At 39.1% G+C, this 26,304-nt stretch overlaps 1 protein-coding gene across 2 annotated transcripts; it reads left to right on the top strand.

Annotated features, from left to right (window-relative positions):
* Positions 1-1,043: 1,043 nt before the first annotated feature.
* On the top strand, positions 1,044-25,049 carry TIPRL (TOR signaling pathway regulator). 2 transcript variants are annotated; one of them, XM_081299723.1, is made up of 7 exons: positions 1,473-1,962; positions 8,351-8,530; positions 9,185-9,284; positions 16,724-16,855; positions 21,005-21,100; positions 22,191-22,253; positions 23,311-25,049. In XM_081299723.1, exons 1-7 carry the CDS (start codon positions 1,859-1,861, stop codon positions 23,452-23,454), a joined length of 819 nt encoding a protein of 272 aa, XP_081155849.1. In that variant the 5' UTR covers positions 1,473-1,858; the 3' UTR covers positions 23,455-25,049. The 2 variants fall into 2 exon arrangements, with proteins under 2 accessions (XP_081155850.1, XP_081155849.1); XM_081299724.1 differs by lacking the exons at positions 21,005-21,100; positions 22,191-22,253 and having other exon boundaries at positions 1,044-1,962.
* Positions 25,050-26,304: the final 1,255 nt, after the last annotated feature.

The raw sequence follows: 26,304 nt of genomic DNA, 5'->3' as shown, positions 1-26,304 counted from the left end.
ATGATAATGGTGATGTTAGGATGTGTATTCAATTGGAGATTAGACCCTTGCTGTCCGCCTCGGCCTGCTACTTTGGAGCGCTCTCTGGACTCCCATAGTTCCCATTGGTTGGGGAAGTGCGGTAGGAGGGATTTCCGGAGGAGGGATTTCCTGTTGGTGTGGTGTGTCCCTGGAGAAGGCCGTGCACGTGGCGTTTTTCGGGAGTTTTGGAAATAAAGTTTGTTCCTGCTTGAGTGGCTCGTGATTTTGTGCCCAGCCAGACTGTGGCAGAGTATGCTTTTCCCATGACTTCAACACTTTTCGTCTCCAACAAATTGTTGGATTGGAGGTCATGAAGCTAACAGGTTTAATTGTTAGATTTGAAATTTGAATGAAGATACCCCTAATTATTAGAGAAAGACTTTATCATATCTTAGTTCTGGGTAAGGCACTTTGGCACTTCTCCATCAAGGCCCACTGGGACGGAACTGTATGATAAAATGCATTAGACTAACCATACATAACTGATTAAGCCAATCAGGGGCTGTTACCCTACACAGAAGCAGTTGAGGGTGGGAAATATCATAATTTATGCATATATTTATTATCTAAGATAACGTTGGACAGATGGAAAACACACAATTTTAAGGGGTAGGGAGTCCAGCCTTATATCACTGAAATCATGTCTTGGAATTCTACTGCCAACTCTGTCAAAAGACAGGATGTGAGTGCTATTTTGTAATAAAACAACACTTGGCAAATAGCAGATGCTCAATTTTGTACATTTATTTGGATGGACAGTGATAACTAGAATAATTAAAGTTGATTTGTATCAACAAGTTGGTCACAGGAGGAAGGATTAAATCCAGCTCTGGGGTTTAGGAAAAACATTTTGAAGATGTATCAGTGCAGGGTAGATTATTCCAGGCAGGTAGAAGGCACGGGGTGTAGAGAAATCTGTATTTTAAAAAGGTTGCCAGGTTTCAGGAAGTGCTGAGTGCAGGGGGAAGCCCTAAAAGGGAGTTGTTGTAATTGGGGCCAGAGAGACATATTTGGGAGGAACGATAAAAATCAAACGATTCATTTTAAGTCTAAATAATTAGCTGTGTTTTGCCTAAAGATTGTGTTGCAAAGCACCTAACACGAGGTGTTGGGTGTTGTTTTCACTATACCTGGGGCCCAGGTAGCACCTGGGTCATGAAAGTCTTGAAATATCTCAAGGATGACATTTAAAAAAAAAATGTTTTTATCACTGCCTTATAGTTCTATACAACCATGGGGTTCATTTTGACATAATCATACATGCATGGGATATAATTTGCTCCATTTCAGTCGCCAGGGCTTCCTCCTTCCTTCTCCCTCTAAGGGGGACATTTTGTCAACAGTAGCCACATGGTCACCTGAAGCTGGCCCTCCTAAGCTCTACGGGATTAGTTCTGGTCTCAATGTTGCGCATTCTTCCCCACCACCGCTCACCCACTCTAGAAGCAACACCGCTTTCCCCGCGCCTAGGTGGCAACCCGATCGGGTCTCTGGATGACGTCACCCAAAGCTCTCAGGAGGGCGGTGCGCACTGGCCTGGCTCCGCCCCCTCCGCGGAAGCCCCGCCCCGGAGCTCGCTCCTTTCCCTTCTTCCTGTGCGTCGTAGCGTAGGACGTGGGTCACGCGGTGTTTGCCCACTGGCCCGGAAGCAGAAGGCGAAGGGGCGGAGCGGAAGGCGGGAAGGCGGCTGCGTCCGGGTCGCGGCGAGGGGCGGGGCGGCGGGCATGGTAACGGCTCGGGAGCCGAGCGCGAAGGGCCGCAGGCAGCGCCGCCGCGGGTGATCGCCGCCGCTGCCGCCTTTCCGCGCGTCCGGTGCGGCCTGCGGACTCGCCTCACCATGATGATCCACGGCTTCCAGAGCAGCCACCAGGACTTCTCCTTCGGGCCCTGGAAGCTGACGGCCTCCAAGACCCACATCATGAAGTCAGCGGACGTGGAGAGGTGCGGCGCGGGCGCGGGGACCGCGGGGCTGGGGCCTCAGGACGCGGCCTCGGGAGGGTCGCCTCCGCCTGCCTCTTGGTCGGGGGTGGGGGCTGTCACCCCGCTGGCGCCAGGCGGTGGCCCCGGTGCGCTGTCTTCCCGCCCCGCGAGCCCGGCTCTGCGGGGCTGCGACCTGTGGCGGGCTGCGGGCGGCGGCAGGAGGGTGTCTGGCGTCGGGCAGGCAGGTGCGGGGCGCGCGCGGTTCCGGGGACCGGCGCCGAGTTGCAGCGGGGGCGGCTGCTGGGGACGCGGTGCTCCCCGGGCCGCAGGATCGGGGCGTCCCGGAGGTTGGGAGGCCGACCCGGCTCGCCAAGCCCGGTGGGTGGCGCGGGCGCGGGGCCCGCGGGCCGGGGACAGCGAGCCCGACCGGGTCGGGCGCCGGACGGATCCTTGAGCGGGTCTTGGGCGCGCGGGGAGGGCGAGCGCCGCGGTGCGCTGGGGAGCCGTTCCCGTGGGCGGAGGCCGCGCGAAGCGGGGTCGGTGCGCGGGGAGTCTGTGCCGGGCCAGGAAGTGGTCACTGGTACTGACGGCCACCGGGCGTGCTCTCTGTCCCGAGGAGCTGCCTGACCGACGTCCCTGGGGTTTTCCTGGGGGAGGAGGTGGAGGTGGATTGGAGGCTGCGGGACGGGAGACCAGGTGTAGGGGAGGCGGGCGGGAGCGGTGTCGAGGGTCCGCGGGTCTCCGTGTGGTGGAGAGGTGGCTGGCCGGGGCGCAGGGCAGCGGAGCGCGAGGGTAGGGTAGACGGGAGGCGTGCGTGGGTCATGAAGGGGAGATGATGAGTGGGACTTGGATATGCTTGTCTTGTAGCTCGAGGAAAAATGCCGTCTGTGGGTTTAGGTTGGAGAGTCACCAGCTTATGGTTGGTACCTGGAGCCTTGGAAGTAAATTAAGATCATCCAGAGGAAGAGGCAGATAGAAGAACCCGAGGGAGCACTAGCATTTTAACATTTAGGTGGAGAGTGACTAGGGAAGAGATGAGAGTTGTAAAACCCATGTTTTGTTTTGTTATTTAAATAAACAATAAAGATGTATTGTAACATTTTTGGAGACTCACTGAAAAAAATTAGGAAAATATGGAAAAGTTCCTTTCATCACACCACAAGTTGAAATACTCTTTGAATTTTTTCCTCTTCACATAACTTTCTTTTATATATTGCACCATATGTAATCGTGCCATAAACCAGAGAGCTTTAAATTGTGATAACCATATAACTTACTTGAAGACTTTAAGAGATGCTGTGTGTTGGAGCATTGTATTCCAGATCAGTAATCTCCTTATCTTTTATTTCTGATTGAGTGTACTAGTCCTTTTTCCATATGAAAAGGAGGTCGTACCCTCACCAATCCTGAGTTTTTCATGATGCATCTCTCTAGGGTGTAAAAACCTGTAGAGTACTAAGACTATTGATTGGGTAAACTACTGGATTAAAGAGGTTTCTTTTAATTAATATTAAAGGGATCTTAAAAAACCTTAGGAGCATCCTATCTTCCTGTCCTTTAGCTGTTTTTTCCTAAGGTCAAGGTGAAGTTTGACATTAGATATGGGGTATTTGGTCCTGTGTTTAAGATACTTTGAATTTAGAACATTTGAAGCAATATAGGTTAGTAGCAGTGATTTTTTTAATGTATATATCTGGAATATTTTGTTGGACTACCACAGTTTTTCAGATAAATTGGGTGAAACCCAGAGAATCCCATTGTATTTATTATTTTATATTTGGTATGAATACAGTATGAATTCAATAAAGTAGTTAAAATATGTCTCATGGAATCTCCTAATAAAGAAGAATAAATTTTACTTAAAATTTATAATGAAAACTTACCATTGTTAGTTATGATCCTAAAAATGTGCAACTCACAAAAACATTATCTCACTGGTACTTGCATACATACATACCCAGATGTAATAAATATACAGTACATGTCCAGTTTTTTCCTTACTACTACATCATAAACAGTTTTCTATATTATTCTTATATTTTAAAAATGGTTCCATAGAATTTCATCATGTGAGTATACTCAAGTTTACATAATCATTTATTTCTTTATGGTTGGGGCATTCAGAGTATTTTCACTATTATAAATAAGGCTGTTACGAGTCTCAGTGGGAATGCCCTTTTTTCTGTATTTGGGATTATTTATTTTGTACAGATGTCCAATGCTGATTTTTTGTTGATGTTGTTTTGTTTTGTTTTGGTATTGGGGATTGAACCCAGAGGTGCTTAACCCCTGAGCCACATCCCTAGCCTTTTATGTTTTATTTAGAGACAGGGTCTTGCTGAGTTGCTTAAGGTCCTGTTAAATTGCTGAGGTGTGCTTTGAACTCACAATCCTCTTGCCTCAGCCTCCCAAGCTGCCAGGATTAGAGGTGTGCGCCTGGTCCAAAGCTGATTTAAGTCACAGAGTATAAATTTGGTAAAATTCTTGTAATATTTTGCTTGACGGTTGTCCTGGGGTGGTAGTGGCCCAGTCCTGGAGAGCCATTTGAGCAAGTGCTGGTTTCCTTATAATGTCAGGTGCTTTTGCTTCTTATCATCATCACTTTTTGAAACTTATAAATAAGTTGAGGATTTTACTGGAAAAGGTGTTTTTTTCTCCTTCTTACAAGTGTTGGAATCTTTAATTGCTGTCTTTTCTTTGCTATTATTAATATAGTTATCTTGTAAGGATGAAAAGTTCACAGACACCATGCTTATGGAAACGTGGAGCTGTCTCCTCTGCAGCCACAGTGGAATTAAAACTAAAATGTTTAGTTTTTTTAATATTTATTTTTTAATTGTAGTTGGACACAGTACCTTTATCTATTTTTACGTGGTGCTGAGGATCGAACCCAGGGTCTTGCACGTTTTAGGCAAGCGTTCTATTGATGAGCCACAACCCCAACCCCAGATGTTTAGTTTTTAATGTTATGGGCCTTTGATGATCCAGGAATGAGACAGATGTTTCCAATAAGGACCAGTATTTTTTCCATATGGAACTTAAATTTTACAACTTGATCATGCAGTGGTTTTTACTCACTCCCCCACCCCCATGTATATATCAAAGACCTGTTTGTTATATTTAACTAGAAATAGATTTAAAGTGATTGGAAAAAAGAGGGCATTTGTAGACTTGGGAATATATGTGAATCCTTTGTTGATTTTATGTAGGAATGTATTCTTTAAAATGGCATTTTTTTACCTTACTGAGTTATTGTAGCTAATTAGCTGTTCAGAAATCCAGAAGTTTTAAAAAGGAGAAAAGTCAAAGAAAACTTTTTGTGTGCTGGAGCAGCTGTTTGCATTTACATACTATCGATATAGATATGGATTCTGTTATGGCTGTTTTTAAATTATCCAGTGTAAATTGCTGGGTTTTCACTTGGCATGGGCTTCATTTGACTGTACTTCAGATTTCCTGTCGCACATGCACTAAGATCCTACACTTTGTAGCATTGGGGCGTTGGCACTTGGTGCCTTGAAGAGAAGAGTTAACTTGTGGTCTCTTTTCCCTAAGCAGGGCTTATTTTTCATGTGCTTTTTATTCATTATGCAGTTTTAAGAAGTGTATTTATTTGATTTTCCTGTTATATAGATGAGAAATCAAATGAAAAGGAGCGAGGGTGCTTCAGGGCCCATACCTGCCTTCTGGGAGTGCACACACTCATTTGAACATGAGGTCATTGTCCTGTATGGTTGATATATGTGATGATTACTGATCATCAAGAAATAATAAAGGGGCTGGGGTTGTGGCTCAGCGGTAGAGCGCTTGCCTAGCATGTGTGAGACACTGGGTTCAATTCTCAACACTGCATATACATAAATAAAATGAAGGTCCATTGACAACTAAAAAATACTTAAAATGTTATTTTACCATTTCTTTTTTCTTTTTTATGTTTTCTGTTTAAGGACAGCAGAAAACCCAGCAATTTACACTGGATAATTTAAAAGCAGCCATAACAGAATCCATATATATATCTATAGTATGTAAATGCAACATTTTTTTTCCCAAAAAAATTCTTGAAAGGAAAAGTTTTATCATTGCTAACAACCTCCCTGCCCAAATGAGGAAAATAGACAATTTTTGATGTGTTTTAATTAGCGAGCAAGACTTAATTAAACAGATTTTAAAGATTCCTGTCATGAGCCATTTCTTTACAGAAAATTGAAATCTCTGTGCTCATTATTCATGGTCATTAATCAGTTGGCTAAGGGAGTTGGTCAGTGTAGGACCCACTGGCATGAAGGAGTGAACATGCCTTTGTAATTTAAGCTATTGACCTGCATGTAGTTAATTTATCTCAGTTTGTTCCTTTCAAGTGTGTGTTCTCTCTCTTTCTCTCTGTATTCCCCCCTGCCCTTGTGTTTGTGGTACTGGTTCAGCACAAGCCAGGAAAACCAATAATAATGTTATCCAACTATATATGGATTACTTCATTGTACATAGTGTTGAACAGTGGTCAATAAATAGTTTTATATTCTTTTTTTTTTTTTTTAAAGAGAGAGTGTGGGGGGGAGAGAGAGAGAATTTTTTTTTTTTTTTTTTAAAGATAGAGTGAGAGAGAGGGGGACAGAGAGGGACAGAGAGAGGAGAGAGAGAGAATTTTTAATATTTATTTTATTTTTTCTTAGTTCTCGGCGAACACAACATCTTTGTTTGTATGTGGTGCTGAGGATCGAACCCGGGCCGCACGCATGCCAGGCGAGCGCGCTACCGCTTGAGCCACATCCCCAGCCCCGAGAGAGAGAATTTTTAATATTTATTTTTTAGTTCTCGGTGGACACAACATCTTTGTTGGTATGTGGTGCTGAGGATCGAACCCGGGCCGCACGCATGCCAGACGAGCACGCTACCGCTTGAGCCACATCCCCAGCCCCAGTTTTATATTCTTAAAAAAATTGAAGCCTATAAACCATTTTGAAAAGTTCCTCAAATCAATAAATTTGACACATGAAGTAACTGGAAAATGTACTTGCATGGAACCTCTATGTTTTTTTATGCTTTGTCATTGCAAGAAGTGGAGACCTAGGTTGCTGAAGTAGTGAGAGTTTAATGTTCCTTGAGGAAATGATTAAGTACAGGAATAACCTCTGGAACTGGGGCACTTTTTGTGCCCCACAACTGTAAACACTCCACTGTCTTGTTACTGTTATTTCTGTCTTTTCTTCACTCTCCTCATTTCCCTTTCTGTTGCTTAGCAGATTTTCTCTTCCCTTTTTCTCTGCCTCGTGGCTTTTGCCATCTCACTTGGCATGGGCTTCATTTGACTGTCCTTCAGATTTCTGAAAAGAGCATCAGAGTGAGTTAATTGGTCATTATTTTATTTAGAGTAAACTCTGGGCAGAGTTCTCAGGCTAAGAGTCAGGAGTTCTGGCCAACCCGGTGGTAATTGCTTTTGGTAAAGGTGTTGGACTTTCCTCCCTGAATTGAAAGTCCAGGTTGTAACTAAGGTGATCTGATCATAAAATATGGTGACCTCTGTGTACAGCTACCTTTTCTGAGTACCTGGCTGCCACTTAAAGACTGCAGGGGCTGAGGATACAGCTGGAGGCCCTGGGTTTAATTACCGGCACCAACAAAAGAAAACAAAACATCCCCTTTGCAGCAAGAATTAAAACTCAGCTTTCTAAGGGGCCGCAGGGACTGGTGACCTGGAAAGGCCATGCCCCATTTAAAGGGGGGCCACTTCTCCAGCCTGTTGAAGCCATGTAATATGTAGATCCAGTGTTAGGCCCCGTTTTTTTTTTTTTTTCTAACCAGAAATCCATATTTAAAATTGCTTTGTTTTTGTTGGCAGCTGTTCCAAATATTAAAACAAATAAACAGAGACAAAAACCCCAACAGTGTTCAGACCAGCAAGAACACCTGTGGCTTACTGATTTGTGGTCAGCTCAGTAGAATGTCCGATGGGGCTGTCTTTTCTAATGAGACTGCCCAGTGAGGCCCCAGCACATAGAAAGCAGTCTAGTGTGTTGGAAAGAGGCCTGGTGTTCCCATTTACTCCTTCTCCTAATCTTGAGTTAGCCACTGAAACTGTTGCATTTGACATTCAGATCTCACTACTCAGAAGCATGTTTGATCCTGCTACTAAATAATGTCTCCTACCCAATGACCTTGCTTTGTTTTTTTGTATCACTTGTCACTAGCTGACATCATGCTGCGTATTCTTGTATTTGTTGATCTACTACCTACTGCCATAAAGATTAGATAATAAAAGCGTTGTATAGATTTTTACAAATATGTCGTGTTTATTAATCATATGTTGTTTAACTAATTCAGTTTTGTAGGAAGAATTATGTTGTATTGAAAAGGAAACACAAGTGCCACCTGTGACATGAGATCCTTTCACCTGACTTTTGGTTCTGTGTAGGTTAGCAGATGAACTGCACATGCCTTCTCTCCCTGAAATGATGTTTGGAGACAATGTCTTAAGAATCCAGCACTGCTCTGGCTTTGGGATCGAGTTCAATGCTACAGATGCATTAAGATGTGTAAACAACTACCAAGGAATGCTTAAAGTGGCCTGTGCCGAAGAGTGGCAGGAAAGCAGGTGAGACTCCAGGCATTCATGGGTTAAAAACAAAGATATTCTTTTTATTTATATTTGTGTTTTATTAGACTGAAGGGCTAGTGTTGTTATTAAAGTTTATATTTGGATTATTCTAGAATTCATTTTTCTCAGCCATAAAATGAAGGTTAATTACCTACTGCTTGAATATTTGTTGGGTTAAATTGAAATACAATTGAGCTGTTCTATATAGGATTTACTTTTTCAGACTTTTGAGTGTTCCTTAGTCAAGAGGCAGTAAGTACATTGTCCTTTAATGTTCTTGTTTTTAAAGACAGATATTTACTTGTAATTTGCATTGATTATTTGTGTAGTGTTAAAACTAAGGGAAAAAATGTATTTTTTTGATAATCAAATTAGCAGTTATTTACTTTATGCCAATTATGTACTAGGTACCTTGGAGGATACAAAGAAGTGTAAGCCTTTAAATGAAAGACGACACTAGCACATGACAAGTTAAATAACAGTAAATGTGCAGGAATAGGGTAAGAAAGATCTTATACTAGTGAATTATGACAAGTGTATGTATTTAGTAGGATTTTTCGTATTCATTGAGTGTAATTTGGTGTGATTATGAATACAGATAGTCTATATTCTGCATGACTAAATCTGACCCTTTTCATTTTGGTATATGAGGACGGAGGGCGAACACTCCAAAGAGGTTATTAAGCCCTATGATTGGACCTATACGACAGATTATAAAGGAACGTTACTTGGAGAATCTCTTAAATTAAAGGTAAATTTTGCTTTTATAAGTCATTAATTGTCTTGGACAATCTCAGCATTAGAACTTTCCACTAATGGTTTGGGTCTTTTTGTTTGTTTGTTTTGTTTTTGTTTTTGGCACTACTTTCATTCTTCTTGTTTTGGTTGTGGCAGGATTTAGAACCTAATGTGAGGGGATTTTGCTTATTGAAAAGAAAAGAAGGACATAATTGAACATTATTATTATTATTATTATTATTATTATTATTATTATTATATGAGGTCTCCATATGTTACGCAGGCTGGCCTTGAACTTGGGCTCTAGTGATTCTCCTGCCAGCGTACCTGGCCTGAAATAATGAGACAGTGCCTGAGTAGTGGAACAGTATTTATTCTTGAAAGTGTGGTTGGTAGAATGGTAACTGCCTTAGTGTTAACGTTATCATGACCAAGAAGATGATTTAGACAGAACTTGTTAGTAGCTTAGAATTTTATACATGAACAGATACATAGACAAATGGAACACTGGTCAGACAACTTCATTTTGTGTCCTGCCTGCCCTGTATAGGAAGCTGGTATAAATTTGAGCACTCTTCTTAATCTATCCAAGTCTCTGTTTTATCAGCAAATTGGATAAACAAATATCTAACCACCCAGCAGAATTTTCATATAAAATAATTCTTGGGAAAGTCCTCAATACATTCTAAAACTTTATATCAGTGTTACGTTGCATGTCTGTAAGCTCTGCTGAAGAAGAGAAGAGACTTCATGGTAAATGGAATGTGGAACTGGTAGATCTTATTGGGACTTAAGCTATATTTTAAAATCTTGCAATATGACTAAAATGAAACAATTTGACTTAGATTGTGTGTCTTTAAATGTTAGATCATTTTAAAACCCAAAAATATTTCATTGTAAACTATTTTCATTAGAAGTTATTGGAGACTATATCCCATTTTGGTGCTTAGGCAGAAATGTTAAGAAGGTAGGGTTGTATATGGACTCTGGGTCTCTGCAGAGATTTTTAGTCTCAAGAAGATAGAAGTTCATAGCAGGAACTTAATTTTTGTCATTAGTTTCTGCCTCTGTAACATTCCAAGTTTTAACTATTTCTTGGTGCTTCAAGGATCAAAACATAACTTTTGAGATGACATGCTTCATTCATTCATTCAGAAGCTATTTCTTGTGCTCTTTCTGTGTGCCAGGAACTGATCCTAGGAATTGGGTTCAGTACAACTAAGAGAAATTGCTCCTTTATATCTAATGAGAGAGCAAACTTATTCCAGTCCCCAACAGAACTGCATAGATTAGTATTTCCCCTCCTCTTTTCTGATGAAAAAGTTTGCAGAAAGTTTGGGTCATTTGATATTTTATTGCTAGGAGTGAGGAAATAGGAACTTATTTTAACCTCATGAAATAATGAGGAAGACTAACTTTGTGGGCTGACTTAGGAAAAGCCTCCTGGAGGCTATGAAGAGGCACTAGTCATGGATGTTAGCATCGGGAGCAAGAACCATGGCAACAGAAATGAAGACTGAAAGTAATAGGAGGTGGAAACTGTTCAGTACTCTCTTATCGACACTTCAGCTTATAATGTGAGTTATTCTAAGGTGTTGCTGGTGAATGTCAATGTGATCGCTTACCCTGACAGTAATGAACTCAAACTTTGGCAGAACACAGACCAGGGTTCAAATCAGCACTATTTACCGTCTTGGAAAAACAATTTGTGTGTGTGTGTGTATGTGTGTGTGTGTGTGTGTGTGTGTGTGTGTATGGTGGGGATTGAACTCAGGACCTCACATGGGCAAGCCATGTGCCAACTGAGCTATACCCCAGCCCATTGGAAAAGCAACTTAATCTTGTAAAACCTTGTCTCTCACTTTGGTGAACTGAGGACAGTTCCAGTTGTGAGGTTGTAAATAAGGTTATACATGTGAAGAGTGGAGTGCAGGTCTGCTCCACAGTAAGATGGCAGCTGTTTCCCTGTGGTAACGTCATGTCTCAAATACCAAGAGGAACCTAGGTTAATACTATTGAAATACCAAGAGTAAAAGATGTATTGTCTAAATATTTACTCTTGCTTTATGATTTAGAGTTGATGAAGGCGTTCCCTTTATTGCCTTTAAAAAACAATACAAGGGGGCTGGGATTGTGGCTCAGTGGTAGAATGGTCACCTAGCACGTGTGAGGCACTGGGTTCGATCCTCAACACTATATAAAAATAAAATAAAGGTATTGTGTCCACCTACAACTAAAAAATAAATGTTAAAAAAAATACAAAGCAACACAAAAACTAAATGACTATTTTCCAGGCAAAATTATTAAGGTTTTGTTGTTTAATTCTCACAATAACCTTGCAGGGTAGGTATTGTTAGCCTTATTTTGTAGGTGAAGAAATGGCTTTAGGATCTCAAAGCGTGTCTCTCTTCATGATGAACTGCCAGTGACACACCATAGTAATATAACACTGTGTTGTAGCTTGTGTAGGCACATCTGTCATGTACAAGATCACTTCCAGAGGAACCTAAGGGCTGTATGTTTTTCTTAACCTCTAATATTGGTTGGGATTTTAAATTCTGTAATTCTTCAGTCCTTCCTCAAAGGCCCTACTATATACAGGAAATATATGTCTGTATAGGCAAATGTATATCTCATACGGACAGTAGGAATATAAAAAAGGAGGAATTAGAATGGAGCCTTTCTTTTGCTGTAAAATCCTTGCTTCTTATTTGCTGGAGGCTGTGTGTGTGTTTTAGTGCTTTCTCGCTCTTGGGTCATGATGTAAGAAAAGAGAGCCCCTCACAGAGTTCTGCTGACCTGTGTGGATACAGTTCTAGTCCTGCCATTTTTTAGCCAGGTCACCTTAGGCATCTGAGATTATAGTAGGAGAATGTGATGAGAACATGGGGCAGATGTTCAGGACTGTACTTGGCATGTGGTAGCCTAGTCATAGGTGGCTGTCTTCTTTTCTGTTAATGCCACTCCTAGTTGTACTGCCTTTTTGTGATAAAACATATGCGTAGTGTCCGTGTGTTAAAAAGTTTTTTAAAGCACTCGGAAACACTTGTCCAGTTTGTTCACTGTGATTTACTATCTTGGCCATAAAATTTACCATCTTTTCTAAGTGTATAGTTCAGAAGTATTAAGCATATTAACATTGTTGTGTGACCAAGCTCCAGAGTGTTCTTATCTTGTGAGACCAAAATGCTGCATCCATTGGAAAACAGTTCCCTAACTCCCACCCCAGACCTTGGCAGCCTCCACTTTGCTTTTGTTTCTGTGAGTGTGTTTACTTTATATGAGTGAATTCATACATTGTCTTTTTGTGGCAGGCTCATTTCACTTGAGTGATGCCCTCAAGGTTTGTCTGTGTTGTAGCATGAAGTAGTGTTGCCTCCTTTTCTAAGACTGAATGGCATTCCACTGCACGTTTTGTTCCTCCATTCATCTGTTGATGGGCGTCTGGCTGCTGTTGTGAATAGTGCTGCTGTGAACATGAATGTGCAAATATCTCCTTGAAAGTCTGCTATTAGTATTTTTAGATAAATAAACATAAGTTGTATTGCTGGGTCATGTGGTAATTTTGTTTTTAAGTTTTTGAGGAAACCACTGTACTGTTTTCCACAGTGGCTGTACCATTTTATGTTTCCACCGACAGTGCACAAGTGCACAAATCCAATTTTTACACATCTTTGCCAATGCTTTTTCTTTTCTTTTCTTTTTTTTTGATAGTAGACATTCTAATGTGCTTGAGACGATCTCTGGTTTGGATTTTTATTTCTCTAATGGTCAGTGATATTGATCATCGTTTCACATGCTTTTTGGCCATTTTATGTTATCTTTAATATCTTGAGCTTTTAAAAATAAATTTATGGGGGAAATATGCTGATGTAAACATTGGAAAGGAATAAAGTTTGTAAGAATAAAGGCAAAAGAAACTGCATGTGATTCTGAAGCTCGCTGATATACTGCTAACCCACACCTCCATGGACAAGAACTGTAGAGGCGTGGGTTAGCAGTGCTGGTGCTGTTACGCCTGTGCATTGTCATTAAGAGGATGGCAAATGAGGGAAGTCGGATTATTACGGTTGGAGCAGGAATGTGTAGTCCAGCAAGGGGGAGAAGCTGGAGTGATCCGGTGTAATGGATTAGAGTCGGAGACATCAATAAGAATTCATGTTTGGCTAAATGTGGGTACAGTAGTTACATATAGACATATTTATAGATGTGTGTATATACACACTGCGCAGATTAGTATACACATGTATTTCTTAGCTATCAATTTCAGTAAGTGAAATTATTTAAAAATTATTTAAGATTGTCAGTGTGTCATGAAAACAAGTTAAACCAAGAGGAACAATTGCAAAACTGCAGGGGGGTAAAGGGTCAGCTGTAGGTGAACACAGAAGAACTGTGGATATTTTTTTCCTCTCTTGGGAATCATGTGTTACTATATATATATATATATATTTAGTGTAGTTGAACACAGTACTTTTATTTTATTTGTTTATTTTTATGTGGTTCTGAGGAAACTTTTTTTTTTCCTTATACCTTTTAGTACTTCCTTGAATTTCCCCCTCCCCTAAATCTATGTAGTTTCTTGAACATCCTTTATAGTTTTCTTCTAATTCCTATACAGTTATGTCAAAGTACTCTTTTTCTTTCTTTTTTTTTTCATTTTTCTCATTTAACTTTATTTTTTTATTATTAGTTGTTCAAAACATTATAAAGCTCTTGACATATCATATTTCATACATTTGATTCAAGTGGATTATGAACTCCCATTTTTACCCCGTATACATATTGCAGATTCACGTGGGTTACACATCCACTTTTTTACATACTGCCATACTAGTGTCTGTTGTATTCTGCTGCCCTTCCTATCCTCTACTATCCCCCCTCCCCTCCCCTCCCATCTTCTGTCTCTACCCCATCTACTGTAATCCATTTCTCTCTCTTGTTTTTTTTCCCCTTTCCCCTCATTTCCTCTTATATGTAATTTTGTATAACAATGAGGGTCTCCTTCCTTTACCATGCAATTTCCCTTCTCTCTCTCTTTCCCTCCCCCCTCTCGACCCTGTTTAATGGTGATCTTCTTTTCATGCTCTTCCTCCCTATTCTGTTCTTAGTTGCTCTCCTTATATCAAAGATGACATTTGGCATTTGTTTTTTAGGGAGTGGCTAGCTTCACTTAGCATAATCTGCTCTAGTGCCATCCATTTCCCTGCAAATTCCATGATTTTGTCATTTTTTAGTGCAGAGTAATACTCCATTGTGTATAAATGCCACATTTCTTTTTATCCATTCATCTATTGAAGGGCATCTAGGTTGGTTCCACAGTCTAGCTATTGTGAATTGTGCTGCTGTGAACATCGATGTAGCAGTATCCTTATAGTACGCTCTTTTAAGGTCTTCAGGGAATAGTCCGAGAAGGGCAATAGCTGGGTTAAATGGTGGTTCATTCCCAGCTTTCCCAGGAATCTCCATACTGCTTTCCAAATTGGCCACACCAATTTGCAGTCCCACCAGCAATGTACAAGTGTACCCTTTTCCCCACATCCTCGCCAGCACTTGTTGTTGTTTGACTTCATAGTGGCTGCCAATCTTACTGGAGTGAGATGGTATTTTAGGGTGGTTTTGATTTGCATTTCTCTGACTGCTAGCAATGTTGAGCATTTTTTCATGTACTTGTTGATTGATTGTATGTCCTCCTCTGAGAAGTGTCTGTTCAGGTCCTTGGCCCATTTGTTGATTGGGTTATTTGTTATCTTATTGTCTAATTTTTTTGAGTTCTTTATATACTCTGGATATTAGGGCTCTATCTGAAGTGTGAGGAGTAAAAATTTGTTCCCATGATGTAGGCTCCCTATTTACCTCTCTTATTGTTTCTCTTGCTGAGAAAAAACTTTTTAGTTTAAGTAAGTCCCATTTGTTGATTCTTGTTATTAACTCTTGTGCTATGGGTGTCCTATTAAGGAATTTGGAGCCCGACCCCACAATCTGTAGATCGGAGCCAACTTTTTCTTCTATCAGATGCAGAGTCTCTGATTTGATTTCAAGCTCCTTGATCCATTTTGAGTTTACTTTTGTGCATGGTGAGAGAAAGGGATTCAGTTTCATTTTGTTGCATATGGATTTCCAGTTTTCCCAGCACCATTTGTTGAAGATGCTATCCTTCCTCCATTGCATGCTTTTAGCCCCTTTATCAAATATAAGATAGTTGTAGTTTTGTGGATTGGTTACTGTGTCCTCTATTCTGTACCATTGGTCCACCCGCCTGTTTTGGTACCAGTACCATGCTGTTTTTGTTACTATTGCTCTGTAGTACTCTTTTTCTGATTCTGTTCGTAGTTAAGGAAATGACCTTACCATGACTGTTAATAGAGCAAAATAATAGCTGCCATTTACCGAATACCTATAGTTTGGACAATCATTTTTATGTTTATGATAAACCATGTCAATAACAGATAAACTGAACATTTTATGGTGGAAATGGGTATAGTAGTGATCCCATCATGCCAGTGATCCCATCAACTTGGGAGGCTGAGACAGGAGAATTTTCAAGTTCCAGGCCAACCTAGGCAACCTAGTGAGACCTTGCCTCAAACAAAGGGCTGGGGATGTAGCTCAGTGGTCAAGTACCCTGGGTTCAATCCCCAGTATCACTCCCTGTGTCCCCCCCCCTCCCAAAAAAAAAGTTGAAAAAAGAAAGAGGGGAATGACAAATGCCAAATAATTTTGGTGCTACTATTATGAGACACTGGGTTTAATGAGCTCCTGATAACAGTATGCATTGGGATTATTAATGCTTTTGTTGGACAGAGAGAGAAAAAAAATTGTGTGTGTGTGTGTGTGTGTGTGTGTGTGTGTGTGTGTGTGTGTGTGTATGAACTACAAAATAGTATATTGAAAAGATTGCCAGTATTGTTCAAAGTCCTGTGTGGTCTAAGATTTACCCTCAGGGTTTCTCTAAAGTTCTTATCTCATTATTCAGAGTACCTTTCTTTGTAGGTTTTGAGAAATTAGGCTGGGAATTAAAGATAGAACATTTTAATGGGAAAATATTTTTAAATTCCAAAAAAATATTTATAAGCCTGCTTTCATAGCTCAAAACTTCTGTGATAGTTAATAGTTCAAATTTCTTTGTTAGTTGTAGTTCATCACATTTACCAGTTTTTAATTGGTTAATTTTCTCAGTCGTATTATAACACTTGATTTTCATCTGACTTGTATGAAGGGTGGGGACTTTTGACTTTTGACTTTTTGACTTTTGAAGCTGGAATACTGAATGTAGTTAGTGTCTTCAGTTTTTCCAAGTCAAGGCACACCCATTCTTTAAGGTGTACTGATGACTCCCACATCAGAACTGTACACTCTGGCCATGTAGGAGAGGCTGGGAGGAAAAACGACTTTCTTGTGACTTTGTAGCTCTTTAAATTTTTTTTAATGTGTTTAATTTTTTTCTTCCAGGTTGTACCTACAACAGATCATATAGATACAGAGAAATTGAAAGCCAGAGAACAGATTAAATTTTTTGAAGAAGTTCTCCTGTTTGAGGATGAACTTCATGATCATGGTGTTTCAAGCCTGAGTGTGAAAATTGTGAGTAGTGTGTTGTGATTTTTGTTAAATTGACATTTTTATTCCATTCTTGCTATTGGGCAGAAATGTAAGACTGACTTGGCATCACACTGAGTCTTAACATAGTGCCAATGTACAGTTTATTTTGGGTCTAGAATATATTGTATTGAATATCTGTTATACATTATTAAAAAAAAATCTTAGTATATTGTTAAGACTTTACTTCAGTAAAGCATTTTTTAAAAATACTTGCCTGTACTTTGTATTTCATTTGCCTATTACTTAACCTGAATGAAAACAATAGCTTACTTTTCCCATTTTGCAGACAGCAAGGTGGATGGCCCATGTGTAGGATACTAGAGTATCCTTAAACTCTCGTCTCATTTTTTAGCACAGACGTAGAGAAGAACAGTGACTTGTAAATTCTATCAGTGGAGCCATACAACTCCCATTAATAATGTTATTGGTGAAGCATGCTTTAAAGAAGTAATAAATAGGCCACTAGCAGTTATTCATATTTATTTACTACTGGATTATAATTGGGTTTCTAATACAGTCCAAAAAAAAATTTAACTGAAACTTTTTACTAAATTTCTTAGCCTTTAAGTCCCAGCTACAATACTGCTGCCTCTGTATGGACTTTCACAATTCCCTTAGGCAAAGTCCAGTATGCCTTTTTCATATCCCTGTAATAAGTACTTTTATTTCAAACCTCATGGTTATATAAGCATGATCAGGAGTCTCTCAGAGAGAGATACCTCAGCATCAGCCATTATTCTGGAGCACAATGATATGGGTACTGGGATTTGAGCAATAATAAAGAATGAGAGCAGTAATACAAAAGGAACAATATATTTGTTTTAAAGTCAGGTTTTTTCCTGTGGAATCATAGAATTTTGCAACTGAAATGAATTTTTAGAGGCTCATTAAGTTCAGCCTGCATATTTTATAAACTAGGCCCCTAAAAGATTTGTTTATCTAAGACTGTGAGACTAATTAGCTGCAAGATTTTCTTTGTACCATCTAATATATATCATTATTCTAGTATTAGGTAGTTGTTTTGTAGCACCTCACTCCCTTGCTCACTTGTAACTTCAAATTTCCTTTTTTATGTTTTTATTGGTACATATTATTTATACAGAAAGGTGAGTGTCCTTGTTCCATGTTCGTTTATATAGGAAATGTGATCAGTTTGTTCCTTTTCATTTAGATTTATTTACCACCAACTCATCTAGTCATGTCCCCTTCCACTTGTCTACCCATCCACTGAATTAGCAGAGTTGGCTGTGGTTTGCATGTGTATTTGTGTCCAAGTGGTGGGTGTATCTATGCGTGTTGGAGGAACATGTGTATTTTGAGGATGAAAGTGTGTACCAGAGTGAATAGTAAGTCTCAAATTGATGAGTAACGTCATCCTCAAGTGTTCTTTCTTCCTTCTGAATGTAACTTGTGATAAGTTAGGTGACAGGATTGCATTTTTGAGAATGCCTGGAAGGATTTTATTATACTAGTGCTCTTTCTGGTTTGTTTTTTTCCCTAACAATGTAACACATCTGTTCTAAATAAAATAAATGCCGTAGTATCTGGCTTAGGGGCAGTGAGGTGTGGACAGTGGAGTTCCCTTTTACAGAAGCAGACTAGACTGATAAATACGGATGTAGGCAGGACATTGGGATGCTGAGAAAGTAGATCTTTTTGACAAGGAGAGCATTGAGGTCAGTGTCATGTTATAGAGAGGGCTTGTAAGCTTAGATTAGGATGGCGTCCATTAGACTAAAAGGTTTGTATATTGGTTTTAGCAATTAGAATATTGTTCACTTTGGCAAGAACAATTTAAGTTACATGACTAGGCAGTAAATGAAAAATGTAGCAGTGGAGCTAAAGTATAAATGTAGAGCAAATATAAAAAACAGAATTACAGGAGAAGAGACAAAGGCATGGGAAATAGAGAATATGAGTTTTGCAGCTGTATGTGTGTGAATGAGTGATTTTTTTAATATGGGGAAGATTTTAGCCTGTGTGGGTGCTCACAGGAAGATGCTATGTGACTCAGAGCCTTCTCTCCACATATCATCCACCCTCTCTCTCACTTGGCAAATTTAGTGAGCACCTGCTATGTGCTGAGTACTTTTCTAAGCAGTGAGATTCAGTGATGAAGGAAGCAGATTCCCTCTGTAGTGGAGCCTCCAGTCAAGTGGCAAGAGATGGGCATTAAGAAGTAAAACCATCAGTGAACACAGGCTCAACCCTGTTGATTTCTAGTGCTGTCCCATAGAAGAGGATAGCAAGGGGAACCTAGATGTGCAATGGTAAGAAAAGCCTCTCTCTGGGAAGAGGTATTTATTTATACAAGAACTAAAGGGCAGGCAAACCTTAGCCAGAATAAGGGAACAGGGCGTGTAAAGGCCCGAAGGCAGAAAGGAGCTTGACCCATGGCTGGTGACCAGAGGTAGTTATGCCTCTGTCATTACTGGGTCGTCCTGTTACTTCTTCATTAAGGTAGCCATTTGCTTATATGGAATTAGAGGTAGTTCTCTTGAGTGTATCTGTTTCATGCCTCAAAACTTTCTGAACATGCTTTTTCCTGTCTGGAATTCTTTTCATGGGCAGCTCGAGAGTTACCTTCTTTGACTTTTTTGAGTAGACTTAAATTCTTCCTTCTCTGCTTGTTGATTCTTGTGCTTACCTTTATCATAGTAGCAATTATGTCATTTTATCTTTTTGACCACTTTCCTGCTTGGTAAACTTTTTAAGCCTTGGGATTTTTATCTTTTCATTGATATAAATCTAAGACCACCTGTAGTAAGAAACTTGGCACCTAGTAGACAATAAATATTTACTTAGCAAATGGTCAAGCATATTCTTTTTAAATAATGAAACGCCTTCCACCCCTTCTACTGCCCCCCTCTCTGCCACCAAGACACATCTTCTTACTCTCAACTGATTATGGGCTTCTTTCTTTGGGAATTAGATTTGGAAAGCTTGGGAGTTTGTAGATGTGCCACAAATGAAAACTGTTAAGAACATGTTATATCATTCTAATAAACCAGATATTTGGCAATATGAATTGTGCTTAGTTGAGTTCATTGAGCTAGAACGTGCCGTTCAAGGTCTCTTTATTGTGTGTAAAGTGAATACAAGTGAGTAGCAGCAAGAATCCAGGTTGTTCATTCATTTTTGGTTTTACTGGTGTTTGATATTTACTATCAGTGTTACATTTTTTTAAAGTGAACATTGTAATTTTCACATAACTTGGAAATAAATCTTTTGTATCTCAGTTTCTTTTGACCTAGAAAAACATTATTCTACTGTAGGAAATTGAAACCATGACATTGGGTAGTTTGCACAAGGTTTTGAGGCCAGTTGCAACCAGGACAAAGAGCCTCTCTAGTTTAGAGATTTTTATATACAGACAGTTCCATTTCCTGACTTAACAATGGTTCAACTTGTGATTTTCTTTTTCTTTTCTTTTCTTTCCTTTTTTTTTTTTTTTTTTTTTTTTTGGTGAGGGGGGCTTCGTGGTGGTATAAGAGTGAGATGCATTCAGTAAAAATTGTACTTGGAATTCTGAATTTTGGTCTTTTCCCAGGCTAGCAGTATGTGGTAGGGCACTCCTGATGCTGGGCATGGAGCCTCAGCTACCACTCAACTGTGTGGTCAGCAGGGTAAACAGCTGATACTGCTGCTTGCTGCATGTTGCTCAGCTACCATGTTGGCAGGCTGGGTGTGTTCAGTGCATTTTTTTTTTTTTTTACTTGTAGATGGACACAATACCTTTATTTTATTTGTTTATTTTTATGTGGTATCGGGGATCAAACCCAGGGCTTTACACATTCTAGGCAAGTGCTCTATCACTGAGCCACAAACCTGGCCCTGTTCAGTGCATTTTTTAATTTATTTGTTTCCATGTGGTGCTGAGGATCGAACCCAGGACCTCACATGTGCTAGGTGAGCGCTCTAGCACAGAGCCACAACCCCAGCCCTGTTCAATGCATTGTTGACTTACGTTTTTTCAACTGAAATGGTTTATTGGGACATAACCCCATTGTTATTAAGGAGTATTCTTATTGCTAATTTAGCTTTCTTCCAAGGCCTTCATTTTTTTTTTCTTTTAGCAAAGTAATAAAATATTATTTTCATTAAAATATTGATGTTCCTTTTTGCCCCCAGAGAGTAATGCCTTCTAGCTTTTTTCTGCTGTTGCGGTTTTTCCTGAGGATTGATGGGGTGCTTATCAGAATGAACGACACGAGGCTTTACCATGAGGTACCTGTTCTCATTTTAATGAATGTGCCAGTCGATATGGGGCTTGTTAATGTTCCACTTTCACTCTGGGAATTGGAAATTAAATAATTCTTTCTGTTAGATGGCATATTTCTGACCTTTGGGTTTGTCTCAGATTCACTGTTGGCTACACATTGTTATCAGAACATCACATCTTTTTTTCCAGAAGTTTTGGTGACTGAAAATGGTTTCTAAAGATACTATATTTTTTTAAATACATGACAGCGGAATGCCTTACAATTCTTATTACACATTGTATGCACTTAATCTATGTTTAAGAAAACTTCCCTTCAACTTTTTCCTTTGTATATAGTACATATTGTTCATATAATGTCCTGACGTTAGAAATACCAATCAGATGGCCTCCTGAAATCCGTATTACTTAATTACATCGATAGCTATTCTAAAGTTTGAAAACTTATGTTCTGTCTAAAGTAACTGTTAGCATGCATTTTTAAAAAAAAGTGTTGGGAGGGCTTAAACTGTCAAGAAAACTCTTTCAGTAGCTTCATCTCAGCCTTTTCTTTCTGAATGAACTTTTAACTTTGGGTTTATGATTATGGAGAGGAGGAGTTAGAGAATAGACCGCTGGTATTAGTCATGGCAGTCACAGTACTGTACCTTTATATCTTATCACGGGCACTGGGAATCAATGCTATTACCACCCATTCTATAGGCGAGGTGCCCAAGGCAAAGAAGAGTCAAGTAGTGCCCCCAAGTTCCAGAGTTAGGAGGCAGCAGAACTGGAATTTGAACCCAGTGGTGTTTTCCTAAATCATTTACTTAGGATTTTTTTTTTTTTTAAAGCAGAGACATACTGCATTTTTCTCCTCCTGAGAGAGTGAATCTAAATCTTAAGAATATTGTTTTAACTTAATTAAAATCTCTTGCATATCTTATTTATACACATACCTGTAATTTTTCAAAGGAAACCTCTGCTTGTGTTTCTTTCACCTGGTAATATTAAATTTGTTTACATATGTGTATTTAGCATTGCTGTGACTTATAGGGATTGGAAATAAGTAAATCAATGCAAATAAATTTATTGCAACTTTAAACATTTTAAACATAGGCAGACAAGACTTACATGTTACGAGAATACACATCACGAGAGAGCAAAATTGCTAATTTAATGGTAAGTATTTAAATTTCAGTTTTTAGAAATTGAATTTTGTTTTAAATATGGTATCTTTGTAACCATGCCCATTCATTAAATTTACATCTGTAGATTGTCCATTCATTCATAGAGCTCCATAGGATAAATCCTACTTACTGGAGCATAGCATTTTTTTTCCTACGTTTTTTATTGGTGCATAATAGTTGTACATAATGATGGGATTTATTGTTACATATTTGTACATGCACACAAGATAATGATATAATTTGGCCAGTATCGCTCTCCAGTACTTCCCCCCTCCATCCCGTGGAGCATACCATTTCTGAACTTGCCTCAAATACAAGAACATTTGGATTTGTTAGATATAGGCCATCATTCAGTCTAAGTTTCACATTTTATTCTGGTGAAACTGAGATCCAGGGTGTGACTTCATCTGAGCCATATAGCTGGTGGTGGAGCTCCAACTGGCATCAATTAGGTGTACTTTCCTTGTGTACCTGCTACTTGAGAATTCCTTTCCACAGTCTCCTTTTTTCTTCCTAAAATGTGATAATTCTTTACTGTGATATACTTTGGTATAATTTTCCTATAGTTTTTGCTCTTTGGGGACCTGGGAAGAGCTTCCTCAGTACTTAGGGATTTATAATGAATTGCTTAAAAAGTAATAGTTTTCTACAAACTTTGGTATTCTTTTTTGCTGTGAGTACTTATTTCTGTCTGGGTATTTTGAATACTGGGTTAGAAAAGTTGCCCAGATTGTGTTCTAGACAACATAATAGACTCTAATTGAAGACTAATGCTTTAAGTTACCAAAGTAACAAGAATAGGGGATTGAATTAAGTTGTATTAAATTCTTATGACATTATGGGAGCTTTATAAATTATGTAATCCTGTGGTCTTTGCATTCAATAAGAGAGTTGAATGATTATTTTTAGTAGTACTTAATAATATTTCTTATATGCATATGTTGCACCTGATTTTGAAATTGACATACTTTGAGAATATTTGAGCCAGAACATTTTCAAAAAGTGACAATGCACTGAGTGTATACTAATGTGATTTATGTATTTCCTAGCATGTCCCACCTTCCCTGTTCACGGAACCTAATGAAATATCACAGTATTTACCAATAAAGGAGGCAGTTTGTGAGAAGCTGATATTTCCAGAAAGAATGGATCCTAACCCTGCAGACTCACAAGAATGTACACCTGTGGAATAGAATGTACTACAGCATATACTCACCATGGAATCTGACTGAACACTTTGGCTATTTGTAAGGGGGTATTTTTATTATGAGAATTAATTGCCTTGTTTATGTGCAGATCTTCTGTAGCCTTAAAGGAAAAAAAGTTAAAAATAAAAATTGTTGCAGGCGGGTCCACTCAACCGCTGTTTGTACTGTCTCTCCAAATTCACACTTCAGATTTACACGTTCTGGAGTTAACTTTGGATTTATGAATTATCACAGAGTGGGACTTCAGAGTGGGGGCATAATCTGCAGCCATCATGAAACACTGACTTCTGCCATGAAGAGGTTACTTTGGTCATTGAATCCTGGATTGTGCATGTTCATGTACTGGCTTTGGCTTTGGGCTTTCCAATGTTTATTTGCACTTACGGAATTGTGACTTGCCACAGTTTAATGATCTTCACCCACAAAAATTTTCAAATGTATCTACCCCCTATTATAATACCAGTTTCTTTTGAATTACCTTTGAGTTTAAAGAAAGTTTTAGACATGGAACTGAAATCCATCCCCCTAGTGTTTTGGAGAACTGAAGCTGTTATGTACGTGGAAACTTGAACCTAGGGTGTCAGAGCTGTTTCTAGGTGCTTTTCAGCTTGGGACCTAGCTAGTTCAGAAGCTATATAAAAGTAAATTTAAAATTGTTTATTTTGATGATGACCCTTTAAACATTTTATATTATTTTCTGCCTTTCTAGATTGTTTTCATAAAGAGGAAAATTATGTAAGCATCAACTAAGGGATTACTTGAAGTGGATTTTTACAAATGATTTTTTAAAGGACAGGGAAAAATCACCCCCTTTGTTCTTGAAATAACTGTTGTGCATATTTCCATTTGATGGAAAACCCGTTAAATAAGAATCTCTAATTGAAAGCATTAGCAAAGCTCAACTCTTCAAGTATTGGCCTGAAGATAAATCTTAGTGAAAAAATACACTTGGTTATTAATCATTGCTCAAATTTTGTACATTATTGTGAGCCAAACAGGGTAAATTGGTCACATGTAGTTTTGGTATGTGTCTGCCTTCTGCATTACCTCCAAGGTATAGGAAATCAGAATTTTGTGTTCTGTGTATACTAAATATACCTGTATTTAATGCTTTCTTTTAGGATGGGAAAGTATGTACATATATACGTACATTGTACTCAGCTTTGTTTTATACACTGTGCAGATCTAAACACAAAAGACTCATAAGAAATGAAAAACTTTTAAGAATATTCATTAGTTATAGTTTCTGGGCAACATCATTTCACTCATTGTGTGAGTGTGTACACATGTGTATTTGTTTTAACTTTTTGATATAGATGTCTTGTTCCTGAGTAGATTTAGATTACTTATTTTGAGAATCCATTGTTAAAAATTATGGAGAATTAAAAGAATTGACTTTTTTTCCTTAAAGAAGGTGGGAGGGGTGGGTGAGTGTGCTTCTGAAAATTTCATTAGTTTATTCCTGTGGGGGATAACAAGAAAATGTGTATTTGGCCATTGATAAATATGATATATACCATTTTATATTTATTTGTTCCAAGTGTCTTTTTGTAAGAGGAGAATAAACAATAAGGAATTACTGATCTGTGTTTTGATGTTTAATTTCTTTCAGCTTTTTTTAGAGCTTAATGGAAGAAGCTTTCTCCATTTGAGTTTGGTGTTTGGGGTATAGCTTTCTCATTTGTTCTGCATGTTTTGAACTTGGTCAGCATGGCAGGCAAATTCTCCGTGCAGATGATAAATGAAAACCAAACAGGTAGTTCAGAACATAAACCAGTAGTTTTCCTTGAGGTTTTCATACCTCTTTGCCTCTCTGTTCACCAGTATTTCTGTGGATATTTTGATTAGCTAGTATTTTCTGTGCATTAGTTAATGTTCTCTGTTTTTGAAAGAGGAATGCCTATCATATGTGTCATTCCGTTTTAGTTTTGAGTACTGTGTGCCCATATGATTCCAGATATAAGGAATTACAATAATGAAAAGATTCAATGTTGTTAGCTCTCCCTGGGTTCCGTATGTGGCTTCAAGTAACCATGAACCGTGGATCAGAAATATTTGAAAAAATATTGGATCGCACTGAACATGTACAGACTTTTATTTTTGGTGCTAGACCTTTAACCCAGGGCACTTCACCACTGAGCCACATCTCCAACTTTTTTCATTTTTTATTTTGAGACGGGATCTCACTAAGTTTCTTGGGGTCTTGCTGAGTTGCTGAGGCTGACTTTGAACTCATGCTCCTATCTCAGCCTGCTGGGCTGCTGAGATTACAGGTGACTCCTCCGTGCCTGGCACCTGTTCAGACCTTTTTCTTGTCGTCATTCTCTGGGCAGTACAGCTTAACATCTACAGGCATGATGAATTACTTGGGTATTATAGATAATTTAGATATGATTGAAAGTGTATGCGAGGAGGCTTGTAGGCCAAATGCTAGTGCTAAGCCATCTTAAAAGGGACTTGACCATCTGCATGGGAATCCTGGACCCAATCCTTTTGTTTTCATGGGAGTAAAGTCTACTGGTGGAGACAAAAATAATTACAAATTTCAGTAGGTACAATGATAGAAAGCAAGCATTAACTGATTTAATAATATGAAATCAACTTTAGTGTAGGTGATTGGGATTCTGCTTCTGAAGAAGTGTTAGAAAGCCTCAAGATACTGTTATCATTGACCTAAGGAGACAAAGCTGGGTGATCTACAAAACCACCTTTCCTTGAGCAAATCAAACAGACCACACGACCAAGCCAAATTCCAAAGAGTGCTGTGTCCTCCAAGGAGAGAGGACTCAAACTGTAGGGAGAATAACAAGAAAGAGTGGCCACTGTGGAAGCAGG

This window comes from Spermophilus citellus, assembly GCF_964194105.1.
Source record: "Spermophilus citellus genome assembly, chromosome: 6".
In the NCBI taxonomy this organism is placed as follows: domain Eukaryota; kingdom Metazoa; phylum Chordata; class Mammalia; order Rodentia; family Sciuridae; genus Spermophilus; species Spermophilus citellus.
This window is presented reverse-complemented; position numbering and strand designations above follow the sequence as displayed.